Source organism: Sorex araneus, chromosome 4 (genome assembly GCF_027595985.1).
Source record: "Sorex araneus isolate mSorAra2 chromosome 4, mSorAra2.pri, whole genome shotgun sequence".
Taxonomy (NCBI): Eukaryota; Metazoa; Chordata; class Mammalia; order Eulipotyphla; family Soricidae; genus Sorex; species Sorex araneus.
This window is the reverse complement of record NC_073305.1, coordinates 16,883,687-16,905,050: the sequence shown is the minus strand read 5'-3', so window position 1 is coordinate 16,905,050 and position 21,364 is coordinate 16,883,687. Positions and strand designations below refer to the sequence as shown.

The following is a 21,364-nucleotide window of genomic DNA, read 5'->3' as shown; positions in this document are numbered from 1 at the left end:
ACAGACAGGCAGGCAGGCATCTCGCCCTGGGATTGTCTAATGTACATGTTCGAATAGACCATTTAACAACATACTGTGGTGAAACGGTTAAGGTTTATTTATGGATCAGTGTTTGATAGTTTTGTAGTGGACACAGATTGTCCTCAATCAGTCAAAATTGAAAGCAAAGGACCAGAGAGCCAACAGCCAAGTTCAGTTAAAACTTTATTTAGGGAAAAGCCAAGGAGAGGCAAGTAAGGCAGGGACGTTTCCCAATTATGAGAGGGGTCGCCAGAAGCAGTGTTCCAGAGTAAGGCTGAAGCCCTTCCCCTTTCATGCCTTTTTTCACGAAGGCAGGTGACTGAGTATTTCTATATTATGTTCTAAGAATGTGCCTCATTAAAACAGGGGAGAGGATGCTGAGATGGTGGTCTCCTGGTGTCCAGGTCAGCAGGGCCAGGGTCATTCCTGTTACCAGGCACAGCCGAGACCTCCCTGTTGACCTCCCATCCCTGGTGATTCGTTTTTGTTTGGGCCAGTCTCTCCCTCCTGTTCTTCTTTTGTCTCCATCATTAGTACGTTTATCATTAGTACTTTTAGAAGTTCAGAAACCATATAAACTTAGGATGTTTGTCATTATCAGCAGATTATGTTGTGTTGTTGTTTGGGGACCACATCTATTTGGGGCAGTGCTTGGAGGCTACTTCCCGCTGTGTACGCTGGGGTCACTCCAGTAATGCTTGGGGATCTTTGGTTCTGGAGATCGGACCCAGACTCCACCTGTAGTGCTTGTGTTCTTCTGAGTCTCTCCAGCCCAGTATGTTACTTTTTAAACAGAATTGCAATCTTGCACACAGAAGAAGGCAACTTTCCTTTGCTTAATATGTTCTTACCATTTTTTTTTAATTATACACACACAGGTAGTCGATTGCAAAGTTGTTTGAAAACTAATCTAGCTTTTAGTTGGGTTTAAATGGCTCATGCTCTAGGGATAAAATAAAGGAGCCAGCCACTCTTGAGCCTTCGTTAGTTCCATTTTGCTTAGACTACTAAGGAAATACCTTTCTCCTGACCAATGGAGTCAGACGTCTGGATTTATCATCAAACCCATCTGCCCAAACTGATGTCTGTGATGACTGTGACTTCCCTTTGCCCCCACCCGGCTTCTTTGGGGTCTTCTTTTCTTTCTCTCTGCCCCTTGTAAGTCACCTGCACCCCATGCAGACACATCAATTCTTCATTTATCAACATTAGTGGGTAGAACGAGGGCACATATAGTCCCAAATGGTGGATAATCCAAAAACAATTAATACTTGGCTTTGAAATGTATTTAGTAATGTTTTAAATTGTTTTTACCTTCCTAATTATATTTTGCTAATGTTGCCATTAGTTTGCATTCCCTGAACATACCCTGGTTGATTGGGGGGCCTAGCGGGGAGGGGGCACAGACAAATACGAGTGACGGTGGGAAGCCAAATTGATAGAACTTTCTTTGAATTCGAATTTTACTTGGGATAATTTCCATGTTAATGATCAGAAGTTTCAGTACATCACCCAGTCTCTGGCCTCGCACAGTTTCAGCCACAAGCACGGAAAGCATTTGTTAAATGAAAACCCCTGGATATTTTTCCTCCTAGTCCGTGTGATGAGATTAGGACTGGCGTGTGCCAGAGCTACCCACTACCCCATCCCAGCCTGGACACCGTCAGTTTAGTCAGGATGGGTCTTCCCAAGTCACGGACAGCTCCCAACATGGGGCTGCTCTAGGAACTGTCCCATCCATTGAGCCTGGGGTTATTTCCTCAGCGGTGGGGGCTCTTCAGGGAGACAGAGACACTATTTCAGAATGCAGGGATATCCTTTGAAACCTTTTCGCACCTGAGCACTTGGAACAAGTCCATGGAGGACCAGCAGTTGAAAACCCCTGAAATAAACAGTAATATGGAACATGACTTAAGAGTTCAGGGATCAGCTAAATTCCAGAGAGGGTCTGATTGTGGGGAGTTACATCGCGTGTATGTATATGTCTGTGTGTGTTTGGGGGTGAGGGTTTGTAAACTTGAGTAAGTTCTCAAAGTCTTCCACTTTGTTACTGAATCGTGTTTCCAAAGGTAGATGGTAACACTCCACCCCAACAGGACATTGGAACAATCTAGAGAGTGTTTTCTGTTTGTCCTCTTAAAGGTGGTGGTATTGAGTAATTCATCTCTTTTCTGAAAATACAGGTCAGGGAATTGTAAGCCAAATAAGTTTGGGGACCCTCCAATTAAGTTGTACTATTTTAAGCTTTTCTGGGCATTTTTTTTTTTAAAGGCAGTCAGCCTGTCAAACTTCTTTGCATTTGGATTCCAAAATGATTGGAGGAAGTAAGCCTGTATATTTCCCTAAGTATGGTCTATTCTATTCTTTCTGGGCACTCTCATGGGCAGATGCAGATGCCAGGATTCAATTGCAAAACAATGGCCAGACCACATCTGACAGTCGAACCCTCACCTGCTGGAGAAATCCAAGCAGCCGAGCCATAGTCACAGCAAAATCAGCCTAAAAAATGAATCGCAACTTGGTCAGTGGCTGCCAGTGCCCCTACTTCTGCCTGTTTCTAGCTTGGGACCAACCACAGAAGGCCAAACATCATCCTCCAATGAATCACCAATGATCCTTTCTTCAAGTTGGCCTCACTGCCTCAAATCAGGCAGGCCTGGGGTCTGCCCCTTCCCCAGGACAATTTTTATGCTCCCCTGACTGCTTTTGATTTTTGCCGAACACAGGTGATGGTATCAAACAGCCTTACTAGAAGAAGCCGGGACTAGGGGGCTGGAGCAATAACACAGTGGGTAGGGCATTTGCCTTGCACACAGCGCACAGCGAACCTGGGTTCGATTCCTAGCATCCAATATGGTCTCCTGAGCTCCGCCAGTAGTTAATTCCTGAGTGCATGAGCCGGGAGTAACCCCTGTGCATTGCTGGGTATAAGAAGCTGGGACTGGAAAGTCTCTGCTTATTCTCTTCTGTGTGTGTTCCTTTAATGACTGTGTATTCCAGTCTGAGGGGGTCCTGGAAACTCCTCCTGATCTCTTCCCCTCCAAGATGACCTTGAGCTGGAAGTCATTCTCTGAGGTGAGGAGGAGAGACATGTCAGAGAATTTTGCTCTTTGTTTTTCTTGGAATAACATTTTGATAGGTGTTTTATGTGAGAGACAGTCACTCCATCTGAGCAAGTCAGCAGTGCCAGACCTTGGGATGAGGATGATTCAGGATAATGCAAAATAGGAAAGGAGCAAACTGATACCAGCCAGGCTTCTCTGTGTCTTCTGTGCTAGGAGGGAGAGATTGTCCTTTCAGCAACTGTTGGCATTGAGATTCTCTGTCCCTTGCTGACACTTGCCACTGCCTCAGGGGGGTTATCTCTTTGTTCTTAGCAAGTCAGCCAAGTCTCAATGCCCTCCCCTCATCAGAACCTATCACAAAAAATCCAGAAAAACTCAGGGCTAAATACAAGAAATGTCAAATATAGACTATTTACTTACTCCAAATAAAATAGTATATACGCATCACACATTGTCGGTGTTTTTAAAGCTTGCCTTTAAGTGTTAACATCTAAAATACTTCCGAGATGTTAAAATATTTTTACATTTCTCCCAGCCAGTGGGAGACCTCCTAACTCCCATGTCATTTTACCCATTTTAATGGATTGTGTTTTTGTCTAGTTTTGGATAGGGGTGATTTGGAGAGTTAGTAAAAATAGGATGTTAAAGGAGATGTGTATCCACAGACAAGCATGGTGTCCAGACAGATTGGAAGCTCACACTCAAGCTCAAGCTGGTGATAGATGGTGCAGTGAACTTCCTGTCAGGATAACTTCCACCATTCTCATATGGTGCCCCCCAGATCCGAAGCATCGATAGGATGGGGAACAAATTCAGAATGAAAATCATCAGACGCCACCAAAATCTTACACTTAGAAAACTATGAAGATGTGTTCTAGCAGTCTTTGTTTGAACCAGTCCTTGAGGCAAACCTGATCCATGCTGGAATCTGAGACCACCCCTCTATTTAAAGGAGTCACCAAGTCACTGTTGAAGCCATCTCTCTCTCCGGAATCATGTTTTACAAGGGGACTTGTGGGCACCTGGACAGCTCCTGCCAGAATGCACAATAAGCTGGGATCTGTCCCCATTCCAGTGAATCTCACACTTTAACACACACACACACACACACACACACACACACACACACACACCTGGAGGTCTTGTTAAAATGAAGATTCGGATTCAGTAGAACTCTGGTAGGAATGGAAAGTCTTCATTTCCATCAAACTCCTGGGTACTGTTGAACTTTATATTAAGGAGCAAAATCCTGATGAACTTTAGGTCCCAGCTGAGTGGTAGACAGGGGACCTGAGTTAAGAAATAAAAGTGGAAGGTCTATGGGGGCTTCAGAGGTCTTAGTCAATTCTTAGGTAACGCCTTCTACTTAGTTTACACATCCAGGGATTCCTACAGATATAAAGGAGCCAAGGGAAATTCCTGATGAGCACCTAGGAAGCCCCGAAGAGTTCACAGACTTAGACTCAAAACCACTGGTCAAGTAGAGCTGACCTGGTGGGGGGTGGGAGGAGGTGCTGAAGGGGTCACAGGGGAGGATTCCCGTGAACTCGAGAACATTTATCAACCTCCTCCTCTGTGACTAGTAAAGTGATCCCAAAGAACTTGTGATTTCCTGGAGAAGGAAAAGAAACCAAAGAGCTAGTAATTAACTCTGGTTTAATTGCCAGCACCTTGACCTCTGGAAAATGTACCTGGGGGATGGTGACTCTCATAGATATGAACACCCCGCCCAAAGTAACAACCGTGGGGAAGCATTTTCCTGGCCTCCAGCCAGGTGAGGACACTCTGCGGGGTAGGAAAGCAAGAAGAGAAGCCGGTGGGAATGGATCCCAGTTGTTGGCTTGCAGCTAGAGAGAGGACAGAGAGTCTTGAAGAAGTCAAAGAGAATCGGGTCCCCTTGTGACCTTCAGGAACGGGCTCAGTCGTCTCTCCTGGTGACACAGGGTCAGCCCATAGCTTTGTGGTCTTCACCTTTCTCCTGAATCCAGGGGTCCTAGTATTTCTCAGCTTAGTGTTAGGCCTAATGTCCGTCCTTCCTACATGTGTATTAAGATATTTATACAGAATAAGTTTAAGTGTGATTCACGAGGGTTAAGATGCCATTGGTATTTGAAACAATCGATGACAATTTCAAAGTCACATAAATTTTTTTAATGAGTTTCAAATTAGAGAGGATAGGGGCAATTATTTTTAGCTATTCTCTATATTGTGTTTTTTAAAAAAAACTGACTTGATTGTAATTCCTTTCCTGAAGGTAAAATGACAGAACAAAGCCTGTTTACAGACTATCTAGGAGGGGGGCAAAATGTCTGTAGTTTGAATGAAAACCAATATTCAGAGCCTGAAATTAATTTTCCAGACATGACCATCATCGCATATTAATTCCTTGTGTTGTTATTAATGAGCAATTTTTTCTTCCAGGAAAATTTCTCAGGACACCCGTAACTCCCTTATAATGGAGCCCCTATGAGAGAGAGGGTAGAGAAATTGCTTCCCGCAGCTGACCCCACCCCGCCCATGTAATCCTCTCGAGTCAAGGCCAAGTGCACCCAGGTTGGGATGTTCAGTGAAAGTCTCAGATAAGCCATTCTGGAGCTGGAGAGACACTACAGCGAGAAAGACTCTTGCCTTGCTGAAACCAACCCAGATTGGATCCTGGGCACCACATACGGTCCCCTGAGCCACACCGGTAGTAAGCCCTAAGAGCAAAGCTAGTTGTGACCCCAAATAGCCCAAATAGATCCCCCCAAAAAACTTTTTAAGCAAATAATCAAAGAAAGCCATTCCATTCTTACAATTTCCATCTATATTGAAACATTACCATCTCTCTCAAGCCTTATTTGAATTTGCTCTCAATCACTGTACCCCCTTGCTCATCGATTTGCTCGAGCAGGTACCAGTAATGTCTCTATTGTGACACTTGTTATTACTGTTTTTGGCATATCGAATATGCCACGGGTAGCTTTCCAGGCTCTGCCGTGCAGATGAGATACTCTAGGTAACTTGCTGGGCTCTCTGAGAGGGGTGGAGGAATCGAACCCAGGTCGGCCATATGCAAGGCAAACATCCTACCCACTGTGCTATCACTCCAGTCTGCTGTCAATCACACAACCAAGAATTAGTCCTGAAATACTATTTTTTTGTATGCCAAACCACAGTCTAAAAGAAGGGTTCTTAGATGCATTTGTGTGTACTTCCATGTCTATGTATGTTTGAGAGAAACTATTCAAGGATCATATGATCTCAGAATATATGGTCATCTTCTATAATAATACCTGCTAGGGGCATCTTCTACTTCTGGAAAATCAGAGATAACAGGCTCTGCTTTCTGTACTGACTGTTTTTGCAAAGGGCGTTTTACAGTTGTTCTGACAAAACTGCTTCAAACACGTGCCAAAGAGAATAAATTAGAGTAGGAATAGGTGATAATTATTAGGAACTTATTTTTGGAAAAAGAAGTCTTCTTTAATAAAGGGCTATGAACTGCCCTCTGAAAGGAGCACACACTTGTCCCAGAGTAAAAAATTAACACTTTTAACTGTTTATACACACATCCTGAGAAAGTTAAAGTCGGTTTAATGTGTTCCCTGGAGCCCACTTCACGCTGGGTTCAACCCATGATCTGACTATAAGGCACATTTAAAAAGCAAATTTAAGTTCTTTAAACATTTAAACATTTGGAGTTTCAGCTCTGTTCTTGAAGAATGTCTGATGGACCTGAAGTCAAGGACTCAGAAAAGCAAGAGGATTCCAAATCTTTAAGAGGACCCCAATTTGAAATAGTTGGGTATATTTTTTAAAAAATAGTATACTGTTACACAAATTATTTTACTAGCAGAATAAATGTAAAATTGGGGGGGGAAATGATTTGGCTTTCACATTTATTTGTGACTTTGCTCTTTAAGAAAATTAGATTTAAAGATTATAATGCCTGGTAACCCAAATGACAATAGCTACAATATCTGGTTCTAATTTTAAGACTGCTTTCACAAAGTTAATGTGTTTTTTTTCCTAAGAACTTAGGGTAAATTAATTTGTAAAGGATTAATTTCAAAGGAACCCACATAAGAGGAGCCTAAATTCAGCCAAGGACACGCTAGCCGCGAGGATGAGCACTTAGCTTTGCTTTCGCGTTTCTCTGATATTGATGCAAATTTGGGTTCTGGGCTTATTCCATGCCACGCCAGGCCTGTTTAAAATTATTGGTTATCATTGGAAAGTATAAGTGTCAGAAAGCAAAAGACAAAATTTATGTCATTAAGCTAAAAATCCAATATTGTTCTTGTGTGTCCCGATATTCTTACCCTTTACTATCCCTTTTTGATCACTGATTATTTAAAATAGCCTCACAGAGTGGGAGACTAACACCCAAGAACTGTAGAAATAAGTACCAGGAGGTTGACTCCATGGCTTCGAGGCTGGCCTCACGTTCCGGGGAAAGGTCAACTCAGAGAAGCGATCACCAACTACATTGTAGTCGAAGGCCATGTGGGGGAAGGGAGTTGCGGGCTGAATGAGGGCTAGAGACTGAGCACAGCGGCCACTCAACACCTTTATTGCAAACCACAACAGCTAATTAGAGAGAGAAAACAGAAGGGAATGCCTTGCCACAGTGGCAGGGTGGGGTGGGGGGGAGATGGGATTGGGGAGGGTGGGAGGGACACTGGGTTTACGGGTGGTGGAGAATGGGCACTGGTGAAGGGATGGGTTCCCGAACTTTGTATGAGGGAAGTATAAGCACAAAAGTGTATAAATCTGTAACTGTACCCTCACGGTGATTCTCTAATTAAAAATAAATAAATTAAAAAAAAAATAAAATAAAATAAAAAATTTAATGATTATATAAAAAAAAAAATAACCTCAAAGTGTTGGTTAAATTGAATAGATCCTTTTTTGTCTTCCAAGTTGGTGGGATTACTCATTTGATACTAAAACAGGTTTTCAGATTTGTAGCCTTATGTGATTCTCCCTCTTTTCAGGAGAAAAAAAAAAGAAAACAATTATGCACTTCCACCATCCCCCAGGAAATCTACCTTCTTGAGGGAGTAAAGTGAAAGTAACCCCCGATTACACTCCAGGTTACTGCCTCCCCCCCAGTCATCATTTCACTAGTTCCAGGACTGGAGGCAATATATTGCCCTCTTTGGGAAATGCTATGTTGATGTCATTCAAGAAAAAGGATGAAGATCTAATATGTAAATATATTTATTGCATGCGGCTGCAATAAATATTCAGTTCAATTCCTCTGTCCCTCTTGGAGAGCCCAGCAAGCTACCGAGAGTATCCCACCTGCACAGCAAAGCCTGGCAAGCTACCCATGGCATATTGGATATGCCAAAAACAGTAACAACAAGCCTCACAATGGAGACGTTACTGATGCCCGCTCGAGCAAATCGATGAGCATCAGGATGACAATGATTCAGTAATATTAACATAGGAATATAGCCCACTAGCCATGTTGGATGAAGGCTATTTATTTAAACTTCAATCAAATTGATCATTCTCATAAACTGGTTGGTAGGAAATAGCTTTCTCTTACTGTTTCCTTGGGTCATTCACTAAGCAGTAACCGCATCAGGAGTAACTCATCCTGCAGGCATACTAGCTTAATTACACAGAAATTTAAAATGGAGAATAATGGTATAAGTGCAGACATTGAAATTGTCCTTAGTTGGGGTGACTTATTATTAAAGTTAATATGTCAATAATATGTCAAATGGTCTTTTTTTGTTTGTACCAATTTCAGTTACTCTAAGTCTGGTAAAATATGAATTATTGTATTATCACAAGTGATAAAATGTGTATGGATCTGAGCATTGCGGGATGCAGGTGTAATGTACATAAAGCATGATTAATAGTATCAAGCAATTAAACTAACACTATCTTTAAGGAAAGAGGTTTAATGCTACTCTTAACTGTGACTTAAACTCTCACTAAATATTTTTAACAGCAGTGAAAGCATGCTAATTTTTGGCTTCTTTATATGATCCCATTTCTAGAGTAAGTTTTCCTTTCTAAGAATACAGAAGCTTACTGAAAGAATTCTATTGGTTACTCATTTCATACAGAACTGAATTTTCTTTTGACTTTTAAGCTCATGAAGAAAGCCCAGAATAGCACAGGAAATTGTGTGTGTAGTGAATATATGTATGAAGTAAATCCAGTTGGGATTCAAATGATTAAATTATTGATAAGGTCATTGTTGGTCCCAAAGCATTCCATTAGTACTACCATACTTTTTAAATATTTTGAGAATTTGGCCTTAATTTTACTATAATTGCATATAAAATAGAAGTAACTTAAGTGTCTTGTCTTTAATTTAGTTATCCTTGCCATGTACAGCTTTCTAAGAGTCTTATATAAAAAGAAACATTCTAGGCATCTAATAAATTTTTTCCTTATGTGTTTCTAGTTTTTTTTTCCCCACTTCCTAAATTATTTTTATGCTGCCACTAACAAGATCAGTACTTTCCAATTTAGCTACCTTTGCTTCTTGGTTGCATGACAGGTGACTTTACAATGAGATTAAGGGGACATTGGTAAATACATAGGGCCCTTCGCAGATATACACAGCTCATTGCAAAAAACTCTCTGGGTTATATTCATATTCTCTCTCTCTCTTTCTCTCTCTCTCTCCCTTCTTCCCTCATCCCTCCATCCCTCCATCCCTCTCCCTCTCTACCTCTTTCTCTCTGTATATCAAAGAGAGAGAGAGAGAGCAGAATTTGGAATTTTGTCCTTTCCCTAGAATTATTTAGCAATGTGCTTGGCAAGGCAAAACTTCAAATATAAAGCAGTGTGCAACATATCATAGATTACACATTAAATATAAAATGTATTAAAGACTAAGTTTCTGTATCATTATAAAGATAGGGTTTATTCGGTGCAGACTACTAGATGTCTATGATTATTTTTTGTTTGTTTGTTTCTTTTTGTTTATTTGGTTTTGGTTTTCGGGCCACACCTGGCAGGGCTTACTCCTGACTCTGGACTCAGAAATCACTCCTAGAGGCCCCAGGGGACCATTTTGGGTGCCCAGGATCAAATTCAGGTTAGCCACATGCAAGGCTAGTTCTCTGCTCATATGTACTCTCTCTCTGGACAGTATGGTTCTTTTTTCTGACGGTACCGCAGTGGAGATTTCCTATATGCTTTATATATCTGTGGGACTCAATTTTGAAGCCAAGCTAATACAACCTTAAATGCATGAAAGTTACAGAAGTTTGAACAATAACTGAGCATTTGGTTTCGAAATAATGTGCATCTTACTTTTTTTCTAAAAAATGTAGAGCCTACTTTTTTTCTTTTTTTTTTTCCTTGATGCACTAGCTGATGATACCAAAGATGTGTTTAATGAGAAGACTTTGAGCTGTAAGGTAGGGGAGATGGGGTGGTATAATATTATGTTCTCAGTTATGTGAATTAACTTTTATGAGTTTTTCCTTTTTAGGCTAAGTAGGGTAGATGTTGACTTTTTAAGAACTCTTTTTTTTTTTTTTCAGTTAGGGAGCATTAGGGAAAATGCACAGAAAAATTGTTCCCACACATAAGAAAGTGAAAAAGCAAAAGGCATGTATTTCAGTAAGCAGCAAAGGTAATTTAGTAAATGGACTTACTCAAATAAGTAAACTACTAAAACAACCTTCAGGAATGAAAGGAACGAGTTAGAGGCATGGCACCAGTTCACAGACTGACCTTTGAATTTTGTGCTGACCTTCAGAATTGTATCAGGAAGAATCAATGAAATATCAGAATTTTCCATTTTGTAACCTACCAAAATCTGTTTTCTTTTTAGCGTATTTCTTTCTTTTCAACTTTATTAAAGTGCAATTAGCAGCGGATATTTAACCACGTACATCAGGGTGATTTGATGAATGTATACATTGCAGAAGAGTTCTTACTATCGAGTTTACACATCAGTTGCCTTGCATAGTCCATCTTTTTTGTTTTGTTTTTGGGGTCATACCCAGCAGTGCTCAGAGGCTGTTCCTGGTTCTTGACTCCGGAGTATCCCCTGACACTGCTCAGGGGACCATACACGGTATTGGGAGATTTGAACCCTTAAGTGTCTAATGCAAAGCAAGGTACTAAGTCCCTGTATTATCTCTCCAGCCTCATTGTCATCTTTTTTGTTGGTGTGAATATTTAAATTCTTATTTTCAGCCAATTTTAATATTAGCAACTATGTTTACAATATTAGATGATCTTCATATTATTTTTCATTGATGATTTTTTCAGTTATATGATGTGAATATCTATGAATTATCACATTGATATCTTAGTCTCAAAAATTCAGATATAAATATATATCTGTATGTAGATATCTTTTACTCTTTTTTAAAGTACCCAGTTAGTTTTTGTCCAGATACTATTCTTTTTGACTCATTCTCTGCATCCTCTAATAATCTGCAAAATCAGTTTATTCTTGTTGCAGTCAGGAAGTAATTTGTAAGTCATTTGTAGACATTTTTCTACTTCTTATAATACAAATATTAACATTTTTAATTTGAAAAAACTAGAAGTGTATAAAGAATTAATGGCTCTCCTATACTTCATATATATGGGCATATACATATATGTTTTCTGCTTCAGTTATTCTTTTTAGCTGTGGAATAAAAATTGAGCAGTAGATAAAAATTGTAAATACACTATGGCATTTTAAAAGATAAATATTAGGTATTAAATTTTTATGAAAAATGGGTCACATAATATAAGATGTAATTGAAAATAAAATTTAATTACTCTTTTGATTAGTTTGATAATATGAATAAGAGAATTTTACTATTTGATCATCTGCTTCCTAATAAGCTGATCGGTATGTGTGATTATACACTATTTTGCCACTGTTTTGATTCCTCCTTACATGTAATATTCCCTGAGGAAAGCATTTGAATTTTTTGTCTACTGTTAACCCCACAGATGGTTATGCTTGGCTTCTAATTTGCAAAGGATATCTCTTAGCTAATTCTCTTAAAGAATTCCATTTATTCTTCATTATATGATAGGACTAGAAATAAGACATTTTTATTCTTTGCTCTGTGCCAAAATCACATCGCATTCTAGCTGAAGTTCCTGAGAAAGGCGTGTGTGAGGAAATTGTAGCCGTTCTATGAAATTACAAGTGGAAGCAACACTGCAAAGTCAGTTATTTTAATGTTCAATGTATAAATAATTTGGTTAGCATTGACTGAAATTTTGAAGTGTTACTATTTACAATATATATTATATATAGATTTTGTTTACTCTTCCTTTTAGCTGCTTGAGTCTGCTTTGTACTGCACATAACCGTTTCCCTGGCAATGGGAGTAACTGTGTTTTGAAATACATCCCAAGAAAGTTAACCTCATGAACGTTACCTGTTTTCAAAATAAAAATTAAACATTTTTCATTTTTATTACAGGTAACTTTCCTATGTTTGACAAAACAAAAAACGGTAACTGCTAGTTTTCTCCCCATCTGATTTTAAAATAAATATGGTAAATAAAAGTATGAAATGTGAGAATAAGATTTTCTGTTGACTGCGTCATTGATGTTACTGCTGTTTGCAGATGTCCAGTTAACCTGCCACCTTCCCAATATAGAGCAGTGATCAAGAAAGTTAGAAAATCTGTTTTTAATTCATACCCTGCATATGAAGCAACTATCAAACACTACATAGACTTATTTGTATTTTTTCACTTCATTGTTATTTGTAGGTTTTTTTTTTTTCAAATAGGTAAAATTCCTCATTACTTGCCTTTCACACATACAGGGCTACAAATTAATGACTATGGTCAAGTTATAAAATTACAAAGTTCCTTTGAGCATTGAAAGCTTACATTTTGTTGTGTGATTTTTATATATGTGCGTATATAATATATACATGTAATATATGTATGCATATATATATATATATTTGCTCCATCTGATCCGTTAAAATTTACCCTTTTTCACAGCTATAGCAGAAAATTATTCCTCTTCCTGTTAATCTCCAAAGTAATGTTCTCTGAATTTGGGTCTTCTTTCCCTCCAGGCGGTGGGTCCGGCTACTGTTCGGACGAGAGTTTCCTCTACAGGATCTTCTGGTGGTCTGGGATGCCCTGTTTGCAGACGGTCTCAGCCTGAGTCTCGTCGACTATATTTTCATAGCCATGTTACTCTACATCCGAGATGCTTGTAAGTACCAGTGACCTCACCCGCATTCAAGTAGGTGGTCCTGATTTTTGAAATGTGTTTTTGTCTCTCAACTAACCTCTATCCTTTCTTCTCATTTATGCACCTCGTCTGTCCTGGTAGGCAGTATATTAAAGTTTCCAAGGAACACAGCAAACATCTTTTTTTGTTAGTTAACCATGTACACATTGGGAGGAGTGAGTGATTTTTTTTATCCTGGGAGAATTGGAATCTTCTTCAGAATCATTTTTCTAAAGACTTTGCTCCTGCTTTAATCTCCTCATTAAGCACATTGGTGAAGCACACAGATGAAAAGCCGGTATTTCAGATATGTTTAGAGCTCCACCTTCTGACAGGTAGGGAGTAGGCGAGCGCTGCTGGTGGGAGCTTGAAACTGTCCTATAGTATGAACAACCTGCCAATAAAAATTAAGTATCGCATTAAAGATCTGTGAACTTCTCAGGTAGGATAATGCACTTCTCAGGACTGTGCCAAGTGGACGGGTGCCCATCTCATCATACCCACCTTTGGGTGCTTGTCGGGACCGGAGAAGCCAGCGCCTGTCTGTTTTGAATAATCCTCAGCTTGAAGAAAATACCAGCACATGTTTTAAATTTCAAAGTACCTCAAATTGTTTTCCGTCTCTGGAAAAAAAAAAATAATCACAGTTCACAAAACAAGATTTGTAAGCCAAAATATAATTAGGAAAGATTGCACAAAGTGATGACTAAATAGGAAATAAAAAGCCATCATAAGAGTAGGACTTTGTCAGAAGAACATAAACTATTTGGAGTCATTCATAATCTTGACTGTTAAATTGCTATGTAGTTTTCTTTATTTGTTCATTGAATACCAGTTGTGCCAGATGCTCTTGTTATGCCTCTGGTAACACTAATAATATTCTTTAAAATTTGAGATTATACTTGCTTAATTCCCCCAAAATTGCTTGAATGAATAACTGACAGGAGAACCACATTTTTATCAACAAAATGTGGGTATTTTCCGTGCCTGGAAGGTCAAATAGTTTGGATTTTGGCAGATGAGTATAAAGCTCCTTTTTTTTTTTTCCTGAGTCAAAGCTTATCATATTAGAACATGGAAATTGTGAAATTGTCAAAGGAAACGTGATAAAGCAAGAAGGATCTTCTGGTAGATTTGATAGATAACGGATTTTAGGTTATTCAATGCCAGCCTCTCTTTGTAAAATTTTATGATTTAAAAAAAGAAGTCCGTGATAAATATTAAAGGAATAAAGATCCTTTTTTAAAAATAGCTCTGCAGATGGCCGGAGAGATCGTAGAGCAAGTAAGGTGTTTTTCTTGGACACATCTGACCCAGGTTTGATCCCAGCATCCCCTACGGTGCCCTGAGCACTTCCAGGAGAGACCCCTGAGTGCAGAGCCAGGGTGAGCCCTGAGCACCACTGGGTGGGGGTCTAAAGCAAAACAAACAATTAGTTGTAGAGGATGTTTCCATACAATTTCCAAGCAACTATTGGAATGTATCACGATTTTCTGTAGTCTTAAGCAGTTAATATTTTACTTCTAGTTTTGATGCTCCACAATGATATTTTTTTTAATTTAATAATCTTGTCTTTGGTACTAACACCAGACTCTTGAAAATTAGCTGCATAAAACAATCACATTTTGGGTACCGGACACCCTTACATTATTTTTTATCCTTTCACTTAATGATGTTTATAAGACATATAGGCACCTGTGGAGAAATTCAGGGGGAAATTAAAGTCATTCATTTAAGGATTTTGTCCAGTTTATTTTAATTTTCTTGGTTAAATCCCTCACACAGTTCATGTTATCTTCCATACTAGGGGTGAATATTTGTTGTATATTCAAAGAGCCCTATGCCTGTCCTCAGAAAGCTTACCAGCAATAGAAAAGATTTCTATAATAGAAATAGAAAATATAAATAGAAAATAATTAAATTTTCTCTAAATAGAAAATAATTAATTCCATATCAGCCAATTCAGTGCTGTAGTTGAGGTGTGGATAGTAAGCTAGTTTGAGGGAGAGATACTGTCTGTCTTATGAGTCAGCTGTGATTCAGAAATGCTGTCAAGGTAGCAAGATAAATAAGGGTATCAACATTCCAGCTTTCTCTACTCATTCCTCTACTGAATGAGTAGAGGAAGGCTTAAAAGTGAGATTGAATGGCTCTGTGTGTGTTTCTACAAATATTTGGTATTATCCGTGTATAAAAATGGGGCAAACTAACCAGGGACTGAAGAAGAGCAGGAATTGTGATGTGTCCTTACCCTGTATCTAGAAGAAGCTAATAATAAAAAGATTAGAGAACAGTATGGTCAGTTTTAGATCCCTCTGGTAATACCGTGAAAATGGACTTTGGGGAGACAAGAGTAGAGCAAAGAAACCAGATTTTTAAAAGATGGGACAGTAGTCTGGGGGAATATAGTAGATTAGAGAAATCTTCAGCACTAAAGTCAGCACGTTGTAATGATTGAATATGATGAATAATTACGACTCTTAAACACAATCCCCAGCTTGGAGAGCCGAGTGACGGGGTGATGTGTACACTTAGATAAGGAATATAAGGACGGACAGGTTTTAGGAAGGGAAATGGCCTGGCCTTATTGAAATTAAGATGCCTGTAAGAAATCATAACCCGAGGCCAGGGACGTTTGTCACCTGCCTTGCTTGTCTGAGGTTCCCCAGGTCCCATCCTGGACAAAGAAAAAGAAAGAGGAAGAAAAGGATAGAAAGATAAAAAGAAGAAAAACCACAACCTAAAGATTTAGACAATTCAGTATCAGTGCTACAGTTTTCATCTTGCAAATGCTTAATCGCTCTGTGTTCATTCAAAACTAATAGTGGGGGGCCGGAGCCGTAATACTGCAGGTAGGGCACTTGCCTGCCCACGGCTGACTTGGTTTCAATCCCCAGCACTCCCAGGCCAACCCGAACTGACAGACAAACAAGCTAATAGTCTGTGCGGTCCCAGTCTCCTAAGAATAGGGTGACTATCCATCCCAGCTAGGGGCTAGTGTCAGTTTAGCGTCACACGAGGAGTAATTATAAACAGTGCCCTCTTCCAAAGGCGTCCATTCAGAGCTGAACACTTAGGGAAGAGGACAGGGCAAGAGGACCTGGGCCCGGCCAGAACTCTGTTTCACATCCTTAGAGACAGCAGGGGAGGAGACCCCCAAAGAAGAGCTCGTGTTCTCACCTCAGCGGGGGTGGGGAGTACTGAGGTGGGCAGCGTCGGCTGGTCTGCCCAGACCCGGTCCTGTGCCGTTGGATCACTTTGTGGGAGTGGATTTCGGAGCGTGGCAGTTAGATGCTGGCGGCTGGAGGCCCCTGACAGGACAGGTGGGAATCACAGTGGCTTCTTCTACCGTTTGTTGTTTCCGGTATGCATTCTATCGCCCAGCTGAAAAGTTGGCCGAGTACAGGAGCGCGTGTCCATGTGTGGAATGATCTTTGAGGAAAGGCATCAGAGAATGGAAGAAGACACGCGGCAGCTCAAGAGCATTTGGGGTTGGTTTAGGGGCCACATCCAGTGGTGCTCAGGACTCCTGTCCCTGAGCTCAGGGGTCACTGCTGGCACGCCCCCGGGACCCTACGGGGATGCTGTGTGCATAGATCCAGGTGGGCTGTATGCAGTGCAGGCGCCCTGGCCCCCAAGCCACTTTTAACTGCCTTATCCCGTATAAAAGCACTCCTTCCTTCCTTCCTTCCTTCCTTCCTTCCTTCCTTCCTTCCTTCCTGCCTTCCTTCCTTCCTTCCTTCCTTCCTTCCTCCTTCACTTCCTTCCTTCCTTCCTCCTTCACTTCCTTCCTTCTTTCCTCCTTCACTTCCTTCCTCCCTCCCTTCCATCCTTCCTTCCTCCCTCCCTTCCCCTTCCTCCCTCCCTCCTTCACTTCCTTCCTTCCTTCCATCCTTCCTTCCTCCCTCCCTTCATCCCTCCCTTCCTCCTTCCCTCCATCCCTCCCTCCGTTCCTTCCTTCCTTCCTTCCTTCCTCCCTCCCTCCTTTCCTTCCTTCCTTCCTTCCTTTCTTCCTCCCTCCCTTCCTCCCTTCCTTCCTTCCTTCCAAACGTCCGTCCATCCTTCCTTACCTGCCAAAATATCATTTCTATTTCCAGGACACGCCAAGGTTGCTGTCTCTCAGATGTCCCCTGATTATTCCAGGCCTTGTTGATCGCAGGCGTTTTCATTCCACTTAAGCTTTTAATGGAAGCCACTCAATGTAGGAGCCCCCAGATAAGCTTAGGATGCACGTGCCTGCCCAACAAACATCAGGCCTCAGGTTCGATCCCTGGTGCCACCCACGTGCACCCCGTATGGTCCTGTCAGCACAGTTATTTGTTGGTGTCATCTCTGCTGTTCGTGATCCCGCTCCAGCAGATCATTTACAGCCACGGTGCAGCTGGGTGGGTGAACCCGGGGGGCGCCAGGGCCGGGAGGGTGAGCCCTTGCTCTACTGCCACCAAACGTACAAGTACCACAGCCAGCGTGTGTACAGCCACCATCGTCCCAGCAGCATCACATAGGGGGTGGGAAGCGGGGGACCTCTCGGTACAGTATCTTGTCTTCCATGCTCTTCCTGCGTCCCAGCTTCCCGGGCATCCGGATTGCCCCACAGCCCCGGGGACTCGACTTACCCTTCCCTGCCCCTCAGGACAGCCAGAGCTCAGTTCATGATGAGGTAGAATAGGGCTGCTCAGACTGTTTCCACTCACCACTCCTGTCCACTCAGGAATTCTTACATGGGACTGGAGCCATAGCATAGCGGGGAGGGCGTTTGCCTTGCACGCGGCTGACCCGGTTCGATTCCCAGCATCCCATATGGTCCCTCGAGCACCACCAGGAGTAATTCCTGAGTGCAGAGCCGGGAGTAACCCCTGTGCATCGCCAGATGTGACCCAGAAAAAGCAAAAAAAAAAAAAATTCTTAAGTGATCCCAGGCACATAGCTGTATACAAACAGTATAAGGCTGACATTTATTGAGTGTGAGTCATAGGGAAATTAGATTTAAAATACTGTTTTGTTTTGTTTTGTTTTGCTTTTGTTTGTAAGAATTTCACAGAGACTTTAATATAACCATATTAGTACAAATGTTTGACTACACATATATATACGTATATATATATATATATATATATAAATCTCCATCAACAAAAATGTTCTTTCGACTTGAGTTTAAGGAGCTAGTCTCTTAAGTCCTTAAGAAACTAATCTCTAGCTTCTAAGGTTTAGATGCAGAGACCTCGGAAGAGGAGAAGTGCCTGTAAACTCTTAGGAACCACCGCAAGTGACTTAGGACTCAAAAATGCATCTTTCAATCTCTTCCCTTTTTTTAAGAATCGGTCTACTTTTTAAATTAATATTTAAATTAAGTATTGAAGTTTCCACCTATTTTTGTTTGATTTTTTGATTTTGTTTCATATGAGAATCAAAGAAAAAGACATTTCCTCTAATTTACAATGTAACATACCCTTTATTTGTCTTTCAAATTGCATTAATAGCTATAGCACTGTAATCAAGTCCATTTAATAGTAGATTTTCCTAACCAAAGAGTTTCTCTCCAGTGTTTATTGTATCAATTAATTTATCTTCCCTCTGAACGCTCTGTAAATGGCAAAGTTTCGATCTTGGCTCTTTTACCCACTTGCTGCCTAATTTTTTCTGCTGACATGAACTTGTTAGAACATTATCTATTTCCTTGGTTGACTGTAGGGTCTCTCCAGCCAGTTCCTAACCGCCCCCTTGCCCCCGACAGGTGTGTCTCCTTCGTGCTTTAACACATTGTTCCTTTTTTTTTTTAATCTCAGGTTTCTGCTTTCTCCTCACCACTCTCTCTGTCTGCCAGCCTTTCCATCTGTCCCGCCCCAGAATTTCTATTTCTCTATTTTCTCATTAAAAGCATGTTCAATATTACACTGATGTCAAAATGCGATTTGTTTCAACTACAAATTGCATATATTTGTCTTTTCTGGAAATGCTTTACCCATTCTCGGAAACCAGAAACAAAAAACTCTTTTTTTTTTTAAGTGCCAGGGTAATACATTCCAGAGATTTTACCAATGTCCAGATTGGTGGTCTTACTTTTGAAATGATGTTTTAAGCACATCCTAACTGCCATCTCTCTCCCCTCTCAGACAGTAAATATTTACTATGTTTATTTGATGGTCTCCAATTAAAATATATTAAAGTATCCTTTGACTTACAAATGCCATTTATATTACTGTATATGGGCTGGAGCGATAGCGCAGCAGGTAGGGCATTCCCCTTGCAGGTGGCCAACCTGGGTTCAATTCCTCCGCCCCTCTCAAAGAGTCCGGCAAACTACTGAGAGCATCCCGCCCGCATGGCAGTGCCTGGCAAGCTCCCCTGGCGTATTCGATATGCCAAAAACAGTAACAACAAGTCTCACAATGGAGACGTTACTGGTGCCCGCTCGAGCAAATCGATGAGCAACTTGATGACAGTGACAGTGACAGATTTTAATTAAAAAAAATTTTTTTTAGTCTTTGAGCCGCACCAGTGGTAGTCGGGGGTTACTCCTGCTCCTGTGCTCAGGAATCACATCAAGTGCTACTCAGGGCAACTGTATGTGGAACCAGGGATCTGACTTGGTTCAGCCACATGCAAGGCTTGCACCTTCATTCCTGTACTATCTTCTAGTCCCTGGTCTAAAAATATTTCTAAATTTTACTAACAAAAGCTGACATCCCCCTATAGTATCACATTGTCTTATTTGACATTTAATATTTCATTCGTCATTGTTTTTCAGAGCAGGATCATGTCACTGCAAATTGAGCAGAAAATTGACAGTTCCCATGTATCTCTTTTCTCAGCCTGTCCTTTAATACGTTACCATCAACAGCCCTACTTTGACACCTCACTAGCACCCAAACTCTTGAGCTTTCCTTATGATTTGCTCTTCCTTTCATTCGGCTGTGCGTTCTTCCATCTTGACAGAGCAGGCCAAACTCAAGGGGCCCGAGACGTAGATCGTAGCTTCTGTGGAGAGACTGCAGGGCGCTGCTGTCAAGGGCAGTGTGGTACGGGCAGCGATTTCCCATGTGGACAGTCCAGCATGGCCTTTTGTATTAATGGTCCAGAAAAACAGAACCACAGGAATGTGGATATATGGGGACACACACACACACACATACAACACACACACAAACACACACATACACACACACATGCGTGTGTCTGCTGATTCACACTGTTTGGACTGAGAAGGTCCACGGTCTGCTCTCTGTTGCAGAACCAGCATTGTCCCTTGCTCTAGTGACGGTCTGATGTTAGGGGAGCCTCCCTGAGACCTGATGTCCAGGCTCCAGTGTCTGGGGGCAAGAGTAAACGCTTGCCCCCACTTAGAAAAGAAAGAATCCACCCGTTCTCAGCTTGGCGACCCATGTGGGCTCCTTCAGATTGGCTAATGCCTGCCACATTGGGCAGGATCTATCTCATTCATCAACTGAGTCCCATTTCTTTGGAAAATACAGCTACGTAGAAAAAATGCTTTACTGGCGATCTGGTCTCCTCCAAGCTGGTCATGTTGACACATAAAATTAATCTTTAAAATTGCCCATAGCCAGGTCTGAAAAAAAAAATCACACGCAACTCTGTCTTCCAGAGTCTCTGTAGCAGTCTGTAGCCTCACCAGCAGTGACTAAAAATTCTTGTCATGCCACATCCTTACCAGCATTTGGTGGTGTCAGTGTTTTGGATTTTGCCCAGTCAAATATGTGTCACGTATTTTAAAATAGACTTGAAAAAGTAGATACCTTTTTAAATATTTTTTTGTGCTTGAAGTGATTTTAGTTCACTCAGCTATAGGACTCAAAGTATGAAAGGGAAATTATTGTTCTACAGAAATGTTTTCCACATTCAAAATAAATGCTGTCCCATTTTTATTTTCTTTCGTGGGTAAAAGGTGGTCTTACCTCATAATATCATATCTTCCCTTACCTTTCCACGCTGTTGTTCTTGTTGTCAAAGGAGACGGGGAATGGGAGCATTTTCTCTGACAGTTAGAAAAAGTAAGAAGGCAGTCTTTGCATCCCCACATCTTACCCACTCTCTTGCCTCCCTTGCTAGACTTTTCTTTCCTCCATGCACCTGTCCAGTGACTGAGT

General features: G+C 41.0%; 1 protein-coding gene across 3 annotated transcripts in view; it reads left to right on the top strand.

Moving 5' to 3' along the window:
• TBC1D5 (TBC1 domain family member 5) overlaps nucleotides 1-21,364 on the top strand; it is a 536,851-nt gene that overhangs the window by 382,887 nt on the left and 132,600 nt on the right. For all 3 annotated transcript variants that reach the window (XM_055135278.1, XM_055135279.1, XM_055135277.1), the window contains one exon: nucleotides 13,099-13,241. In XM_055135278.1, coding sequence (XP_054991253.1) covers nucleotides 13,099-13,241 — 143 coding nt within the window. The remainder of the gene's footprint in view (nucleotides 1-13,098; nucleotides 13,242-21,364) is intronic.